Source organism: Bicyclus anynana, chromosome 26 (assembly GCF_947172395.1).
Source record: "Bicyclus anynana chromosome 26, ilBicAnyn1.1, whole genome shotgun sequence".
Lineage (NCBI taxonomy): Eukaryota > Metazoa > Arthropoda > Insecta > Lepidoptera > Nymphalidae > Bicyclus > Bicyclus anynana.
Window position 1 is genome coordinate 4,131,829 of NC_069108.1, and position 14,440 is coordinate 4,146,268.

At 41.4% G+C, this 14,440-nt stretch overlaps 1 protein-coding gene across 1 annotated transcript in view; it reads left to right on the plus strand.

Annotated features, from left to right (window-relative positions):
- LOC112050941 (coiled-coil domain-containing protein 186) overlaps positions 1 to 14,440 on the plus strand; it is a 28,021-nt gene that overhangs the window by 4,394 nt on the left and 9,187 nt on the right. Inside the window, exons 3-13 of the mRNA XM_052889456.1 lie at positions 352 to 471; positions 1,383 to 1,491; positions 3,652 to 3,806; positions 4,206 to 4,675; positions 5,231 to 5,390; positions 5,822 to 5,959; positions 7,268 to 7,369; positions 8,495 to 8,585; positions 9,630 to 9,724; positions 10,831 to 11,037; positions 12,859 to 13,005. Coding sequence (XP_052745416.1) covers positions 352 to 471; positions 1,383 to 1,491; positions 3,652 to 3,806; positions 4,206 to 4,675; positions 5,231 to 5,390; positions 5,822 to 5,959; positions 7,268 to 7,369; positions 8,495 to 8,585; positions 9,630 to 9,724; positions 10,831 to 11,037; positions 12,859 to 13,005 — 1,794 coding nt within the window. The remainder of the gene's footprint in view (positions 1 to 351; positions 472 to 1,382; positions 1,492 to 3,651; positions 3,807 to 4,205; positions 4,676 to 5,230; positions 5,391 to 5,821; positions 5,960 to 7,267; positions 7,370 to 8,494; positions 8,586 to 9,629; positions 9,725 to 10,830; positions 11,038 to 12,858; positions 13,006 to 14,440) is intronic.

Consider the following 14,440-nt stretch of genomic DNA (forward strand, 5'->3'; position numbering starts at 1 on the left):
TTTTATAGTTTTAATATGAAATGGGCTATGAGACAATGGTAGTTTATGTATTACACCCCATTCTTTTTGGTATGTTAGTACCTACTTGTATATAAAAGTATGTGCCTAGTCTAGAATATAATTTGTTTGCCAAATTTTATTCAGATTAGTTTAGCTATTTTGGGTAGTAAGGAAATTCCACTTTCGATATAAGACTTACAGTTTATTTACTTATTATTATAGTTAAGCTATATAATGCTTTTTTAGCTTATCTAAAGTTTATTAAAAAGTTATATACCTTTTATTCTGTCTATCATTTTTTACTAGTCTATGTATAGATTGTGTAATAAAGACTTGTTTTATACCACACAGTGCCATGAGCTGCAGAGCAGTGAGCGCGAGGTGGCCAGGGTGCGGGAGGAGTTGCGCGAGGTCGAGGGCCGGCTCAAGTGGACGCAGAGCAAGCTGCGGATGGAGATGGACGCGTCTAAGGTGACCACTTGTTGTACTGTACCACACAGTGCCGTGAGCTGCAGAGCAGTGAGCGCGAAGTGGCCAGGGTGCGGGAGGAGTTGCGCGAGGTCGAGGGCCGGCTCAAGTGGACGCAGAGCAAGCTGCGGATGGAGATGGACGCGTCTAAGGTGATCACTTGTTGTACTGTACTGTACTGTACTGTACCACACAGTGCCATGAGCTGCAGAGCAGTGAGCGCGAGGTGGCCAGGGAGGGATTTCTTGGTCAAATCAAGGATAGAGTTGGACGCGTCTAAGTTAATCATTTGTACCCACAAAATAAAGATGATCCAGAATGAGTCTTTACAAGCAGTGTGGTGAAGCCGGTGAAAGTCATAAAAAAACGTCGAGCGTCTCCTTGATATCCGGATATACAAACTTTTTTTATAATTTTATATTTCAAAATTTATCACTAACAACAAGTACGTAAATTAATATAATAATCAATATTTACCAATTAAAAAAATAAACCATTTTATTTCTTTAGTTTTTGTGAATAGTTTTTAAAATATTTAAAAACATAAGACGCCATTTTTCTTGAATAATATTGAAATTACTAATGCGACGCTTCATGTCGTACTGACTCGAGAATGTATTCGTTTTTGAATTTTGTAATTGAAACGGCTACGACACCGTCTTGTTCCGTGCGCTCTATCTACCCATTATTGTTTAATCTGTGTTTGTACCTTTCAAGTTTTCACCTAAACACACTACCGGCCTATTAATAATATATTAATAAACATGGGTTAAAATTATTTAAACCTCAAATTTTCTTCAAAGTAAAGTGAACTTTAAACAGTAATAATTAAGGCTAGTTTTACTTTGAAGAGAATTGAGGTTTAAATACTTTATCTGTACCTGTTTTTAAAAAACACTTTTGCAATGTTCCAGGAGAGTACAGAGCGCGCGGAGAAGTTGTCCCAACAGTTGGCGGAGATGGAAGCGGCCAGGGAGGCGGCCATAGCCAACTGTGCCGACACGGCGCGAGTTAAACAACTAGGTATATAATATTTTTACTTATTCAAAACTGGATTTTAAAAATAACAAAAACGAGGGTTGTGATTCACAATATTTGTCAGGACAACATGATTAGCAAATCAAACTGTAATTAAAATAAGACTCTAGAATGGCAGAGAATGCCTTGAGTGGAGTCACACACTTGTGAACGTTGTGTGTAGGGTTAAAGGTATCTTTGACTGTTAAGAAACACTCCCCTTTTTCCACTGAAGTCACTCTTCCCGCCTATCCCAAGTACCCATAAAGAATTACACAACAAGAAATGTGGACAGCTCGAACACCGCGAACACTGAAGCCTTTTTCTCCTGTTGAGTAAATGCCGTTTGGCTCCCTGCGGAATCACTACGACGTCACGGGTGGGCGAGCGCAGAAACCTCGCCTGGTGCACGAAGTCGTTACCGCCAGCCGACCCCGCTCTAACTCCCTACTCTTTTTGGAAACAAGCGTCGGCACGAGTTAACACGAAATCGAGCGAGGTCATATCCGTATCAGACTACTATTTCCTACAGTAAAATATTTTTAGCAAAGTACTCAAAAGTGGATTGTAAAAGAAAAAAACCAATGTTGTCTATGTGTTCTGCCCATTGCTACTTCAGCTTCGCGACTCGCTGAGCTATGTCAATGTCTTTCGTATATAACAACTATTTTAAATTAAAAAATATCTATACTAATATTATAAAGAGGTAAAGTTTGTAAGTTTGTAAGTTTGTAACAATTTTTTGAAATGGGGTAATCTTCGAAACTACTGGACCGATTTTAAAAATTCTTTCACCAGTAGAATGCTTCGTTATCGGGGAGTGCTATAGGCTATATTTTATATTTCTATCATATATAACTACTGAGATATCGCGGGTTTTCTCTTCCAGGTCAGACCGAAAAACTTACTTATTCGCATGCGCTGCCTCAACCATTGCGTATAACTGAAATAAATGTATGGAGGCTTTTTGAACCTTTAAAAGTTCTACAAAAAAGTCCGCGACACCATATATCTATCTTTTATATTTTAGCAGATATAGTACCTTTAGTACTTTAATAAATTATTTAAATTTTAAATTAAGGTTTACGTCATTATTTACACAACTAAACTTAAATCCTTATCAAAATAAATTATTCAATAATCACAAGGATATTATAGAGATAAGATTTGCCCTTTACAGTATGTTAATTAGTTATATAGTTTCGGAGATAATACAAAATTTCTGAAAGTCGCAGAAATGCCGCTATATGACGCCCCGCGGTCTCAATTACGTGGTTCCCGTTCCCGTGTGAATATGAGAACCAAACATAGCCTATGACACTCGCAAATAATGTAGCTTTCTATTGGTAAAAGAATTTTCCAAATCGGTCCAGTAGATCCAGAGATTACCCCCGACAACCACACAAACTTTACCTCTTTATAGTATTAGCATAGAAGTCGCTTGGGAAATTATAGTCTTTTGGTCATTGCACCACGCACAAAAGGCTGGACCAATTTTGCTGAGGGTAGGGATAGGATAGGGGTAGGGAAGGTGTAGGATAGAGGTAGGGTACTGTAAGTGTAGGGTAGGGTAGGGTAGGGTACGGATAAGGTAGGGGTAGTGTAGGGTAGGGGTAAGGTAGAGGTAGGGGAAGGACATGGAACGTATAGGGTAGGGGAGGAGTAGGATAGGGGTAGGGTAGGGGTAGATTAGGGTCAGGGTAGGGTAGGGTATGGATAGGTTACGGGTAGGGTTAGGGTAAGGGTAAGGTGGGGGGAGGGTAGGGTTAGCGTTAGCGGTAGGGTAGGAGTAAGGTAGGGGTAGGGTAGGGTAGGGTTGGGTAGGTTTACGAGCAGGGTAAGGTAGAGGTAGAGAAGTTTACATCAATTTTTACGCAGACGAAGTCGCGGGCGTCCGCTAGTATTATACAAAGATGTATGATATATTTTTTGCTATTATCCGCGAAAAACCGACGAACCCATCCGACAAAGTCACCCAGGTCCGACAAAATACTCTATATTTATTTATTGGAGAGTATTTTGTCGGACCTGGGTGACGTTGTCGCATGGGTTCGTCGACTTTTCGCGGATGATAGCAAAATAAATAAATCATTATATAATCATGATGAACTTCCGCAAAGTAACGCCTGCTTCTATCCAATATTAAAAAATATATATATTGAGCAGAGACAGAACTGAAGGAGAGCCAGGCGGACCTGATCCTCAGTCGGCATGAGAAGGAGGAGCTGGACCGGAGACTGGGCGCCGCCCTGCAGCAGCTGGACTCCTGCAGGAGAGAGGCTAACGAAGCTGTTGCATCACTTGCCGAGTCTAACAAGCAGGTATATATTCATTTATCTAATCTCGTGTCATAATATTCCAATATGAAATTAAAAAATATACTATAATAGCATAGATTATTCACATGCATACTGTAATAAATTAAAAAATTACATTATAACACTGCTCTTTGTATGGAAAGTTTGTTATAAAATAACTTTTTTTACTATTCTAGCACAGTTAGAGCTCTGGGCTCGTGGTCTTTTGTGCAGCTCTGGGTTCTTGATTTTTTAACAATGTTTTGTTTATATTTAATTTTTAAAATTTTTAAGTTGGTATATTTTAATTAATTTATTATGTTTTTTCCCCTGTCGCCCGCATATCATGGGAGTGTCAGCAACGAACTTGCCAAGCCTATACACACAAACATACGCCTTTATAATATTAGTGTGATACTTCAGGTGGAGAGCTTGAAAGAGAGCAACGTCCGTCTGGAGGAGGAGGCTGCGGAGCTGGCGGCTCTGCGGGCTCAAGCGGCGCTCGCGGACACGCTCAGCGCGCAGCTGCAGAGGTATAGTACTGCAGTGTATCATACATGTAACGACGTCCGTCTGGAGGAGGAGGCTGCGGAGCTGGCGGCTCTGCGGGCTCAAGCGGCGCTCGCGGACACGCTCAGCGCGCAGCTGCAGAGGTATAGTACTGCAGTGTATCATACATGTAACGACGTCCGTCTGGAGGAGGAGGCTGCGGAGCTGGCGGCTCTGCGGGCTCAAGCGGCGCTCGCGGACACGCTCAGCGCGCAGCTGCAGAGGTATAGTACTGCAGTGTATCATACATGTAACGACGTCCGTCTGGAGGAGGAGGCTGCGGAGCTGGCGGCTCTGCGGGCTCAAGCGGCGCTCGCGGACACGCTCAGCGCGCAGCTGCAGAGGTATAGTACTGCAGTGTATCATACATGTAACGACGTCCGTCTGGAGGAGGAGGCGGGGGCTCAAGCGGCCTAACCCTACATCCTGTAGTCACAAGTTCAGGACTTTGCTCGGAGTTTTACATGGTGAATCCAAGGGTTGCTAAGATATTCGTCTCTTTTAGTAGTTGTCTTCTTTTTTTTATATGTACTTTCTGCGACTACGCAATCTGGTCATAGGCAATTAGCCATTCATCATATCATTCAAGGATTTCTTCGAGAGCTAGTTTGCTGCAGATTCCCTGTCAGCAGCTCCCCCTTTGGCTTGTTATGGAAATCTGTTCCACAGGTCGGGAATGCTGCGTCTTTGTAGCCGAGCAAAACGGAGTCCACCCTCGCGACTCAGAGCCCGCGCAAGCTTATTTGTGTGAGCTGTCAGTCTCTCCTGATACCTCAGGCTGCACTGGGATATTTCTTCACGTACAGTTTTTATGTCAATGTCGTGGTAAACGTGGTGCGAAGGTATTCGTCTCTTTTAGTAGTTGTAATAATAATATAATTGTCATTATAATGTTGAAGGGAGACGGAGCGAGCTTGCCACGCAGAGCAAGCGCTGAGCGCGGAGCGTGCTCGCGCGGAGACGTGCTCCAGAAGAGAAGCGGGCGCGCTGGAGCACGCGGCGCGACTCACCGCGCAGCACGTCGCGTCTAGGGCGTGCGCCAGCGAGCACGAGGCTAAAGTTAGTGATGACGTAATAAATCTGTTATTTGGGTGTAGTAATAGGGTAGTTGACTCATATCAAACTTAATATAAACAATATTAATTTGGTGCAGTACATGGAATAAGGGTCCGAAATATATTGATATCAATTAATAAAAGTTGAGGATTTCTTTTAAAACTTAATTTGAAAATTATGTAGTTTTAAAATTTTCCAAATGTCAAAAACCCTGTCGTCCATTTTGTGTTTTGTGTCCACAAAATGACCTAAAGACGTAATAGTCAGTGAAAGAGTAAGATTAAGTTAATGGCCATATCTTAGTATAATAATAATATATTATAAGTTTAGGTTAAAGTTAAATCACTAATTAGTCAATAAGTAGGCTAGATCGTAATTTTATGAAGTACCAAATGAATACTTTATAACAGAGAAAAAAAACATCACTCTTCCAGGCTCAAGCGCTGGCAGCAGACAACGCTTCTCTCAGAGAGCAGATCGAAGCGTTGGAGAGCGAAGCGGAGAGACTGAAGGCGGCTCTCGCGGAGGAAACGGAGAGACGGTATAAGGAGAACAGGGTGCTTGCTAGGAAGGTGAGTGTCCAAGGCTCAAGCGCTGGCAGCAGACAACGCTTCTCTCAGAGAGCAGATCGAAGCGTTGGAGAGCGAAGCGGAGAGACTGAAGGCGGCTCTCGCGGAGGAAACGGAGAGACGGTATAAGGAGAACAGGGTGCTTGCTAGGAAGGTGAGTGTCCAAGGCTCAAACGCTGGCAGCAGACAACGCTTCTCTCAGAGAGCAGATCGAAGCGTTGGAGAGCGAAGCGGAGAGACTGAAGGCGGCTCTCGCGGAGGAAACGGAGAAACGGTATAAGGAGAACAGGGTGCTTGCTAGGAAGGTGAGTGTCCAAGGCTCAAGTGCTGGTAGCAGACAACGCTTCTCTCAGAGAGTAGAACGAAGCGTTAGAGAGCGAAGCGGAGAGACTGACATAATAAATACGATTAACATTATAAGAAAAGGAGATGGTCCATAATTGTATAGAACCTAGGATCAGCCATTGTACCCTGGCGGAAATAAAATAAGATATATTTTTTAACAATTTTTGATTATATAAATCTACGAATTTATTTTAATTGTTTCGAAATAATATTCATTATCTCCCAAGAAATGCAACACTAATATGGGTAATAGATGACGTTTTCAATGCAGTAATCGATTTGACGTTTGCTGTCAACTGTCATGTCATAGTTGCTCTATGGGCGCCATCTTGATATAACTCAAAAACTTGGGTTTTTATTTTATTTATTTCTTTTTATTTAGTTATATTTATTCAGTTTAATAAATTTTAATTAAATCCTTGTATTTTTTAAATTTTAATGATACGGTGTACAAGAGTGGACATGAAATGGACCACCTACTTTAACAAAACTTTGCGAGTGTGTGTAAGTGTGTTTGTGTGTGTGATTGCGAGAGTAAATTATAAAGTTCTGTGTAATTTAATTACTTCTTTTTTTAGTTATTGTGATTCTGATTGTGATTTTTGTCGTCATCAACCCATATTCGGCTCACAGCTGAGCTCGAGTCTCCTCTCAGAAACAGAGGGATAAGGCCAATAGTCCACCACGCTGGTCCAATGCGGATTGGTAGACTTCACACACGCAGAGAATTAAAATAATTTAGAGAAATAAAAAAGTGTGTGATGTCTCACGACGTTTCCCTTCACCGTTTGAGACACGTGATATTTAATTTCTCAAAATGCACACAACTGAAAAGTTGGAGGTGCATGCCCCGGACCGGATTCGAACCCACACCCTCCGGAATCGGAGGCAGAGGTCATATCCACTGGGCTATCACGGCTTTATTGATTTTTATGATTAGGTATAATTCTGTTTTTGATTCTGCAGGTGGCGGAACTGACAGGCGAAGCAGCAGAAGCGAACAAGAAGTTAGAGTGGGAGGCGGGAGAGAACAGCGTGCTCAAGAAGAAGCACGCCAGTGCCATTAAGGTATGCTTGTTTCTTTTTTTTTAATGTGACCCATTTCCCATTCCCCTCCAACTAGTCGGGAAAGACTGTGCTAGGAGTGGGTACGACAATAGACCAACGGGGCGGGGATCGAACCACCACCCTTCGGTGATGAGTCCAACCGCTCTTATCGTTGAGCTATTGAGGCTTCAAGCGGGCTAACTTGTTAGGAGGAGGATGAAAATCCACACCCCTTTCAGTTACTACACGACATCGTACCGGAACGCTAAATCGCTTGGTGGTAGCCACGGCCGAAGCCTCCCACCAGTCAGATCTTGACCACGACCACCATGACCAACTTGTCCAATTGTCCTAATTTATGGCCAATTTTCAGCTCTGTGTCATGTCATGTGGGTTTCTCCTTTCAGCTATATTGCTTCAGTAGCCGCAGCGTAAAGGAGGAAGAAAAATTTTTTTTTTATTGTTAACAAGTTAGCCCTTGACTACAATCTCACCTGATGGTAAGTGATGATGCAGTCTAAGATGGAAGCGGGCTACCTTGTTAGGAGGAGGATGAAAATCCACACCCCTTTCGGTTTCTACACGGCATCGTACCGGAACGCTAAATCGCTTGGCGGTACGTTTTTGCCGGTAGGGTGGTAGCCACGGCCGAAGCCTCCCACCAGCCAGACCTGGACAAATTAAGAAAATCTCAATCTGCCCAGCCGGGGATCGAACCCAGGACCTCCGTTTTGTAAATCCACCGCGCATTCCACTGCGCCACGGAGGTCATCAAAACATACACACACAAACTTTCGCCTTTATAATAGCAGTGATAGCCCAGTGGATATGACTTCTGCCTCCGATTCTTGAGGGTACGAATCCGGTCCGGGACATGCACCTCCAACCTTTCAGTTATGTGCATTTTAAGAAATTAAATATCACGTGTCTCAATCGGTGAAGGAAAACATCGTGAGGAAACCTGCACATAAGAGAATTTTCACAATTCTCTGCGTGTGTGAAGTCTGCCAATCCGCGTTGGGCCATCGTGGTGGACTATTGGCCTAACCTCTCTCATTCTGAGAGGAGACTCGAGCTCAGCAGTGAGCCGAATTTGGGTTGATAATGATGATGATGATTTGATATGAGTCATCTACTATATTTCAGGAATTGAACCGGGAACTGCAGCGCGCTCTGAAACGCATTGAGCAGTTGGAGTCCAAGCTACCTCAGAACGACAGCGCCTCCAACAGAACAGGTGAGTACGTCATTTTTAACCGACTTCAAAAAAAAGAAGAGGTTCTCAGTTTGACGCGTATATATATTTTTCGTTTATTTGCAAGAATTTGTTCTTTACAACATTCAACTAAATTTGAAATGGTGAAAAATAAAAAAAATACAAACAGTTACAATTACCAAAATTAATGAAAAAAAAGATAAATACAATCAGTCACAATTACTAACTTAAATTAAATGAATTAACAAAAAAAAAGAAAAAATAACACAGTCAAGACATAATTACCAAATTAAATGAAAAATAAAATAAGGTTACAATTGCAATATAATACACAAAATTGATTATTTTTTACAATTATTATTTTAATAGTTCTTTGATATTATAGTAGGTTAATGTTTGTATTAACTCATAACTTCGTCATTTCTTGAACAATTTTGAAATTTTTTTTTGTTTGAATGAGTATACTTTCAGATTGATCCCATTTAATTTTCATGAAAATCGGTTAAAAAAAAATACCGACTTCTTTCAATCTCAGGAAAAGCAAACTTATTTTCTTAAATTTTTGTTTTGTATAGAAAATTAGGTATATATCTTGAACATGGCCATTTTGTTTTTCTTTATGTTGTTTAATTTACTTGCAATTAGGTAAAAATGGTTTTGGCGCTCACGTCATAAAATTTGCGTCGCGCGTCAATCGCTCCGTGCTTTTCACTCACGTGAAAGTCATAATTCGGCGTCTCGCTTGCGCTTTGAATTTTATCCATTTCATACCGACGTGCTGCGCGCTCTTAAAAGACAGTTCTTGTCCGAAGTTCGTTCGAAACGTTTTATTTTGCTTTATTTATTTTCGCTTTATACGTCACTTTGTTGGCACCGCCTTCAAAGTGATCAGAAGGTAGCACATACGTTGTTATTTTTCGCTTTTTAGTTTATTTTTGTGAATTTGAACTCGGTTAAATTTTTTTGATTCTACAATACCACAAACTTTTCCTCTTTATAATATTAGTGGAGATTAGAACTATTCAGATCTAGTGAATTAGGTAAAAATATTGTTTCCAATTGCAGGTTCAGTGTCTTCCCTGAGCAGCGGCGAGACACCTCCACAGGAGGAGAAGTTGCAGAACGGACACGCGCATGGAGACGCGCCGCCCGACGTACAGGTACGACTGCTTTTCTGTCAAGACTCTTTCCAGGATCCGAAAAACTTCCAGCTTTATATAGCATAAGATATATAGCAAATACTGGTTACCATTTAGGACAAAAGTACTCATCAACACGAACGGAACGAGCCCAAACTAGATAGGGTTACGTTGTTTAATAACAGAGTTCCTATGACCACCTTCCAATTCCTTCATCAGACTTGATACCATCTAAAGACGAATCCAACGAGCCCAAACTCAAAGGGACTTTGTCTTTTTTTTATGAACTTCCCTTGTACGCCTTCCAGCTTCATCATCATATTCTGGATACCATTTTATTACAAAATACTCATCAAGACGAATCCAAAAAGTCTAAACTTGATGGTATTGTGTAGTTTTATAACGGAGTTCCTTTGGCCATATCATCAGACTCTGGATATATTCTACAGACATAGTACTCGTCTAGATAACACAAGCTCAAACTCCATGGGCCTATGTCCTTTAAAAACGGAGTTCCTATGACCTCCTTCCAGCTTCATCATCAGACTCTGGATACCATCTAGAGACAAAGTACTCGTCAAGACGAATCCTAGGAGACTAAACTCGATGGGATTGTGTTGTTTTATAACGGAAATCCTTTGGTCACCTTCCAGCTCTATCGTCTAGATGTATAATAGAAGCTCAACCCGATGGGTCTATGTCGTTTAATAATGGACTTCTTTTGGACATCTTCCAGCTCCATCATCAGATTCTGGATACTATCAAGAAACAAAGTACTATTCAAGACGAATCTAACGAGCCCAAACTTGATGGGGTTGTATCGTTTTATTATGGACTTCTTATGGTCACCTTCATTAATAGATTCTGGATAACATTTAGGACCAAAGTGCTCCTCAAAACGAGTCCAAACGTGATAGGATTGTGTCGTTTTATTATGGAATTCCTTTGGACATCTTCCAGTTCCATCATCAGATTTTGGATACTATCTAGGGACAAAACACTCGTCAAGACGAATCGAAGGAGTCTAAACTCGATGGGATTGTGTCGTTTTATTACGGACTTCCTGTGAACTTCCAGGTCCATCATTGACGGTCAGTCTTCGAGTGACCAACTCTGTTGTATGTCAGGGTCGCGAGCCGGACCGGCAGGCGCTGGTGGAGCGCATCGTGTCGCTGCAGCGCGCGGCCGCGGCGCGTGCGGAGCGCTGCGAGTTCCTGCAGGAGCACTGCGCGCAGCTGACCCGCGAGCTGCGCGCCAAGAGCCGCCTGCTGCGCGCGCTGCTGCCCGCGCTGCCGCCGGCCGCGCTCGCCTCCGCCACCGCCGACGAGCACAAGGTGAGCGAGTCGCCGCAGCGGCACTGGCGCAGCTGACCCGCGAGCTGAAACTAAGAAATAAATATTATTTACTAGCGGACGCCCGCGATTTCGTCCGCGTGGAATTTAGTTTTCACAAATCCCTCGGGAACCATGGATTTTTCCGGGATAAAAAGTAGCCTAAGTGTTAATCTAGGCTATAATATATCTTAATACCAAATTTCAGCTAATTCGGTTCAGTAGTTGAGGCGTGAAAGAGTAACAAACATTCATATCACCAAAATCATCAGTTTTCGCAAATCTCGGGAAACCATGGATTTTTTCGGCATAAAAAGTAACCTGTGCGTTAATCCAGAGTAAAATTCCATTCCAAATTTCAGCTAAATCGCTTCAGTAGTAGCGGCGTTATAGAGTACATCCAAACATCCATACAAACTTTCGCGTTTATAATGATTAGACAAACAGACACGCGAACTAACACACACATACACGACTACGCCCACACGCACACACACATACATACACGCAGCCATTTTTATTGTAAAATACTGACGAATATTGTTTCCTGAACATGCTGCATTATTAGCCAAGACGGAAGTTTACCAAGGTGAGTTACTTTTGACTATTACGTCTTCACAATCACACCACAACAAATAACAAACACAGCAAAGGTTTATATTTTTTACCATTTTACAAACAGCACTAAGAAAAATAAAAAAAATCAACACCAATCTTTTGATCATTCATATATTAGTAATCACTAACACTATAATAAGACTTTCCTAGAAGCTTGCGTTTAAACACTTTGAACTTTGTGAGAGACATGCCAGGCTTCATGTGGCTGTTTATTATAAAAACGTATGCAATTACCCTTAAAATTATTACGAATTTCTTGTAACTTAGTGTGGTGTGCAACAATTTTGTATTTATTTCAGACAATAACATCATTACATTAACATTCTTTTAAAGTTGCTTATGATAATGAACATACAATAATTTCTCAAATATGTATTGACAATGCACAGTCATAATTTTTTTTTAATTTCTCCCTCATTGACTTTTTACATATCGCATGGACAGTTTTCTTCATATACCATCAATATCAGCAGCGTATATGACTTATGCTGTGAAAGTAGCTAAAGTACAGAAGTCTAACAGTGTCTATATCAATTACGAGTATACGGCGATTTTTTATTCTAAGTTATTAGCTCAAACCGATGTACCACGAGAGTTGCTTACATTGCCATAATTTATTTCTCCTCTATTAATTTTAAACATAAGTGATGTGACATATGCAAACAAAACTATCCTTGTTACAAACAAAACTATACCTGTTGACCTGTTCCTTATGTTGACCTTGTCAAGGAAGATCATTAATATAAATGAGAAAAAGAAATGGTCCTAGTATAGATCCTCGAGGAACCCCCATTTTTACAACAGACCCGGTACACTGATTTTCATTGATGTCTACTTTCTTGATTCTATTCATCAAATATGAACTCATCATATTTAAGGATTTATCAGTAATTCCGCGGTAATGTAGTTTTCTGACCAATGATTCATGATGCACACAGTCAAATGCGTTGGACAAATCACAATAATCTCGTAATGCGTCTTGTGATTCTTCTCAGTTGTATTGTGTCAGAAAGAGATAGCAATAGTAACTGTGGTGTATTGTGTCAGAAAGAGATAGCAATAGTTACTGATGTGTTGTGTCAGAAAGAGATAGCAATAGTAACTGTGGTGTATTGTGTCGAAAGAGATAGCAATAGTAACCGTGGTGTATTGTGTCAGAAAGAGATAGCAATAGTAACTGCGGTGTATTGTGTTGTATTGTGTCAGAAAGAGATAGCGCGTCTGGGCGGCGGCGCGATGGCGGCGGTGTGGGGCGGCGACCCGGGCGGCATGACGCTGGAGCTGTCGCTGGAGATGAACCGGCGCCTGCAGGCCGTGCTGGAGGACACGCTGCTCAAGAACATCACGCTTAAGGTGAGGGACCAGTGGCGGAGCTAGGTGACCAAGGGCGCCCTGGGTTATTATGTAACTCGGTGTACCGATCAAGCAATAAGTCACTACATCATTTTTCATCGTATTTTTGTTTTTGACAACATTGTTTTTTTCAACGAAATTACATAATTATCGTTATTTTACGTAAAGTTACATTAGTATAGTAGTGGAGATAGCAATTATTAACGTTATTGTAACAAAAACGGCCTTTTTTTGACGGCCTCCGTGGCGCAGTGGTATGCGCGGTGGATTTACAAGACGGAGGTCCTGGGTTCGATCCCCGGCTGGGCAGCTTGAGATTTTCTTAATTGGTCCAGGTCTGGCTGGTGGGAGGCTTCGGCCGTGGCTAGTTACCACCCTACCGGCAAAGCCGTACCGCCAAGCGATTTAGCGTTCCGGTACGATGCCGTGTAGAAACCGAAAGGGGTGTGGATTTTCATCCTCTTAATAACAAGTTAATAACAAGCCCGCTTTCATCTTAGACTGCATCATCACTTACCATCAGGTGAGATTGTAGTCAAGGGCTAACTTGTAAAGAATAAAAAAAACCTGGTATTTATGTAATTTTGTTGAAATATTAATGTTACATGATTGTTAAAACAAAACATAATTACTACTTGATGTAAAATGGCGCAGTCCAGGTCATTTCGTAGAAGTAACTATGTTAGATGATCACAAAAACGAAAATACGACAAAAGTCGACGTAGTGACTTATTGCTTGAATGGTACACTGAGATACATAATAAGGCCGCTGGTGCATATAAAGAAATGGGGCCCCCAACTACTATCTAAACTGGATAGGTTTTATCAAGTAAAAATAAGTTTCGTTTTGGAAATTTTTTAAGTTCTGTTCGATGGCGATTTACTGGTAGTAATTTTTTTTATAATATAACTAGTAGACGCCGCGCGGTTTCACCCGCGTGGTTCCAGTTCCAGTAGGAAGACGGCGATAGAATATAGCCTATAGCCTTCCCCGATAAATGGGCTATCTAACACTGAAAGGAGTTTTTCAAAACGGACTAGTAGTTCCTGAGATTAGCGCGTTCAATTAAACAAACAAACTCTTCAGCTTTATAATATTAGTTTAAATAAGACCAATATTACCATTCCCCTCCAACTAGTCGGGAAAGACTGTGCTAGGAGTGGGTACGACAATAGACCAACGGGGTGAGGATCGAACCACCACCCCTCGGTGTTGAGTCCGACCGCTCTTACCACTGAGCTATTGAGGCCTTAAAGGATGAACCTGGCTGAGTTTGTTGTGGGCTCTTCTCGGATCAAGGCGCGTTTGGAACCCTCGTAAATTTAATTTTAAATTTTCGAATAATTATTATCACATTATCTTAAGTTTAATTAATAACCTGACGTTTCGAATGAGCTTGCAAACTAAGCCTATTTGAAATTAATGAATTTTGAC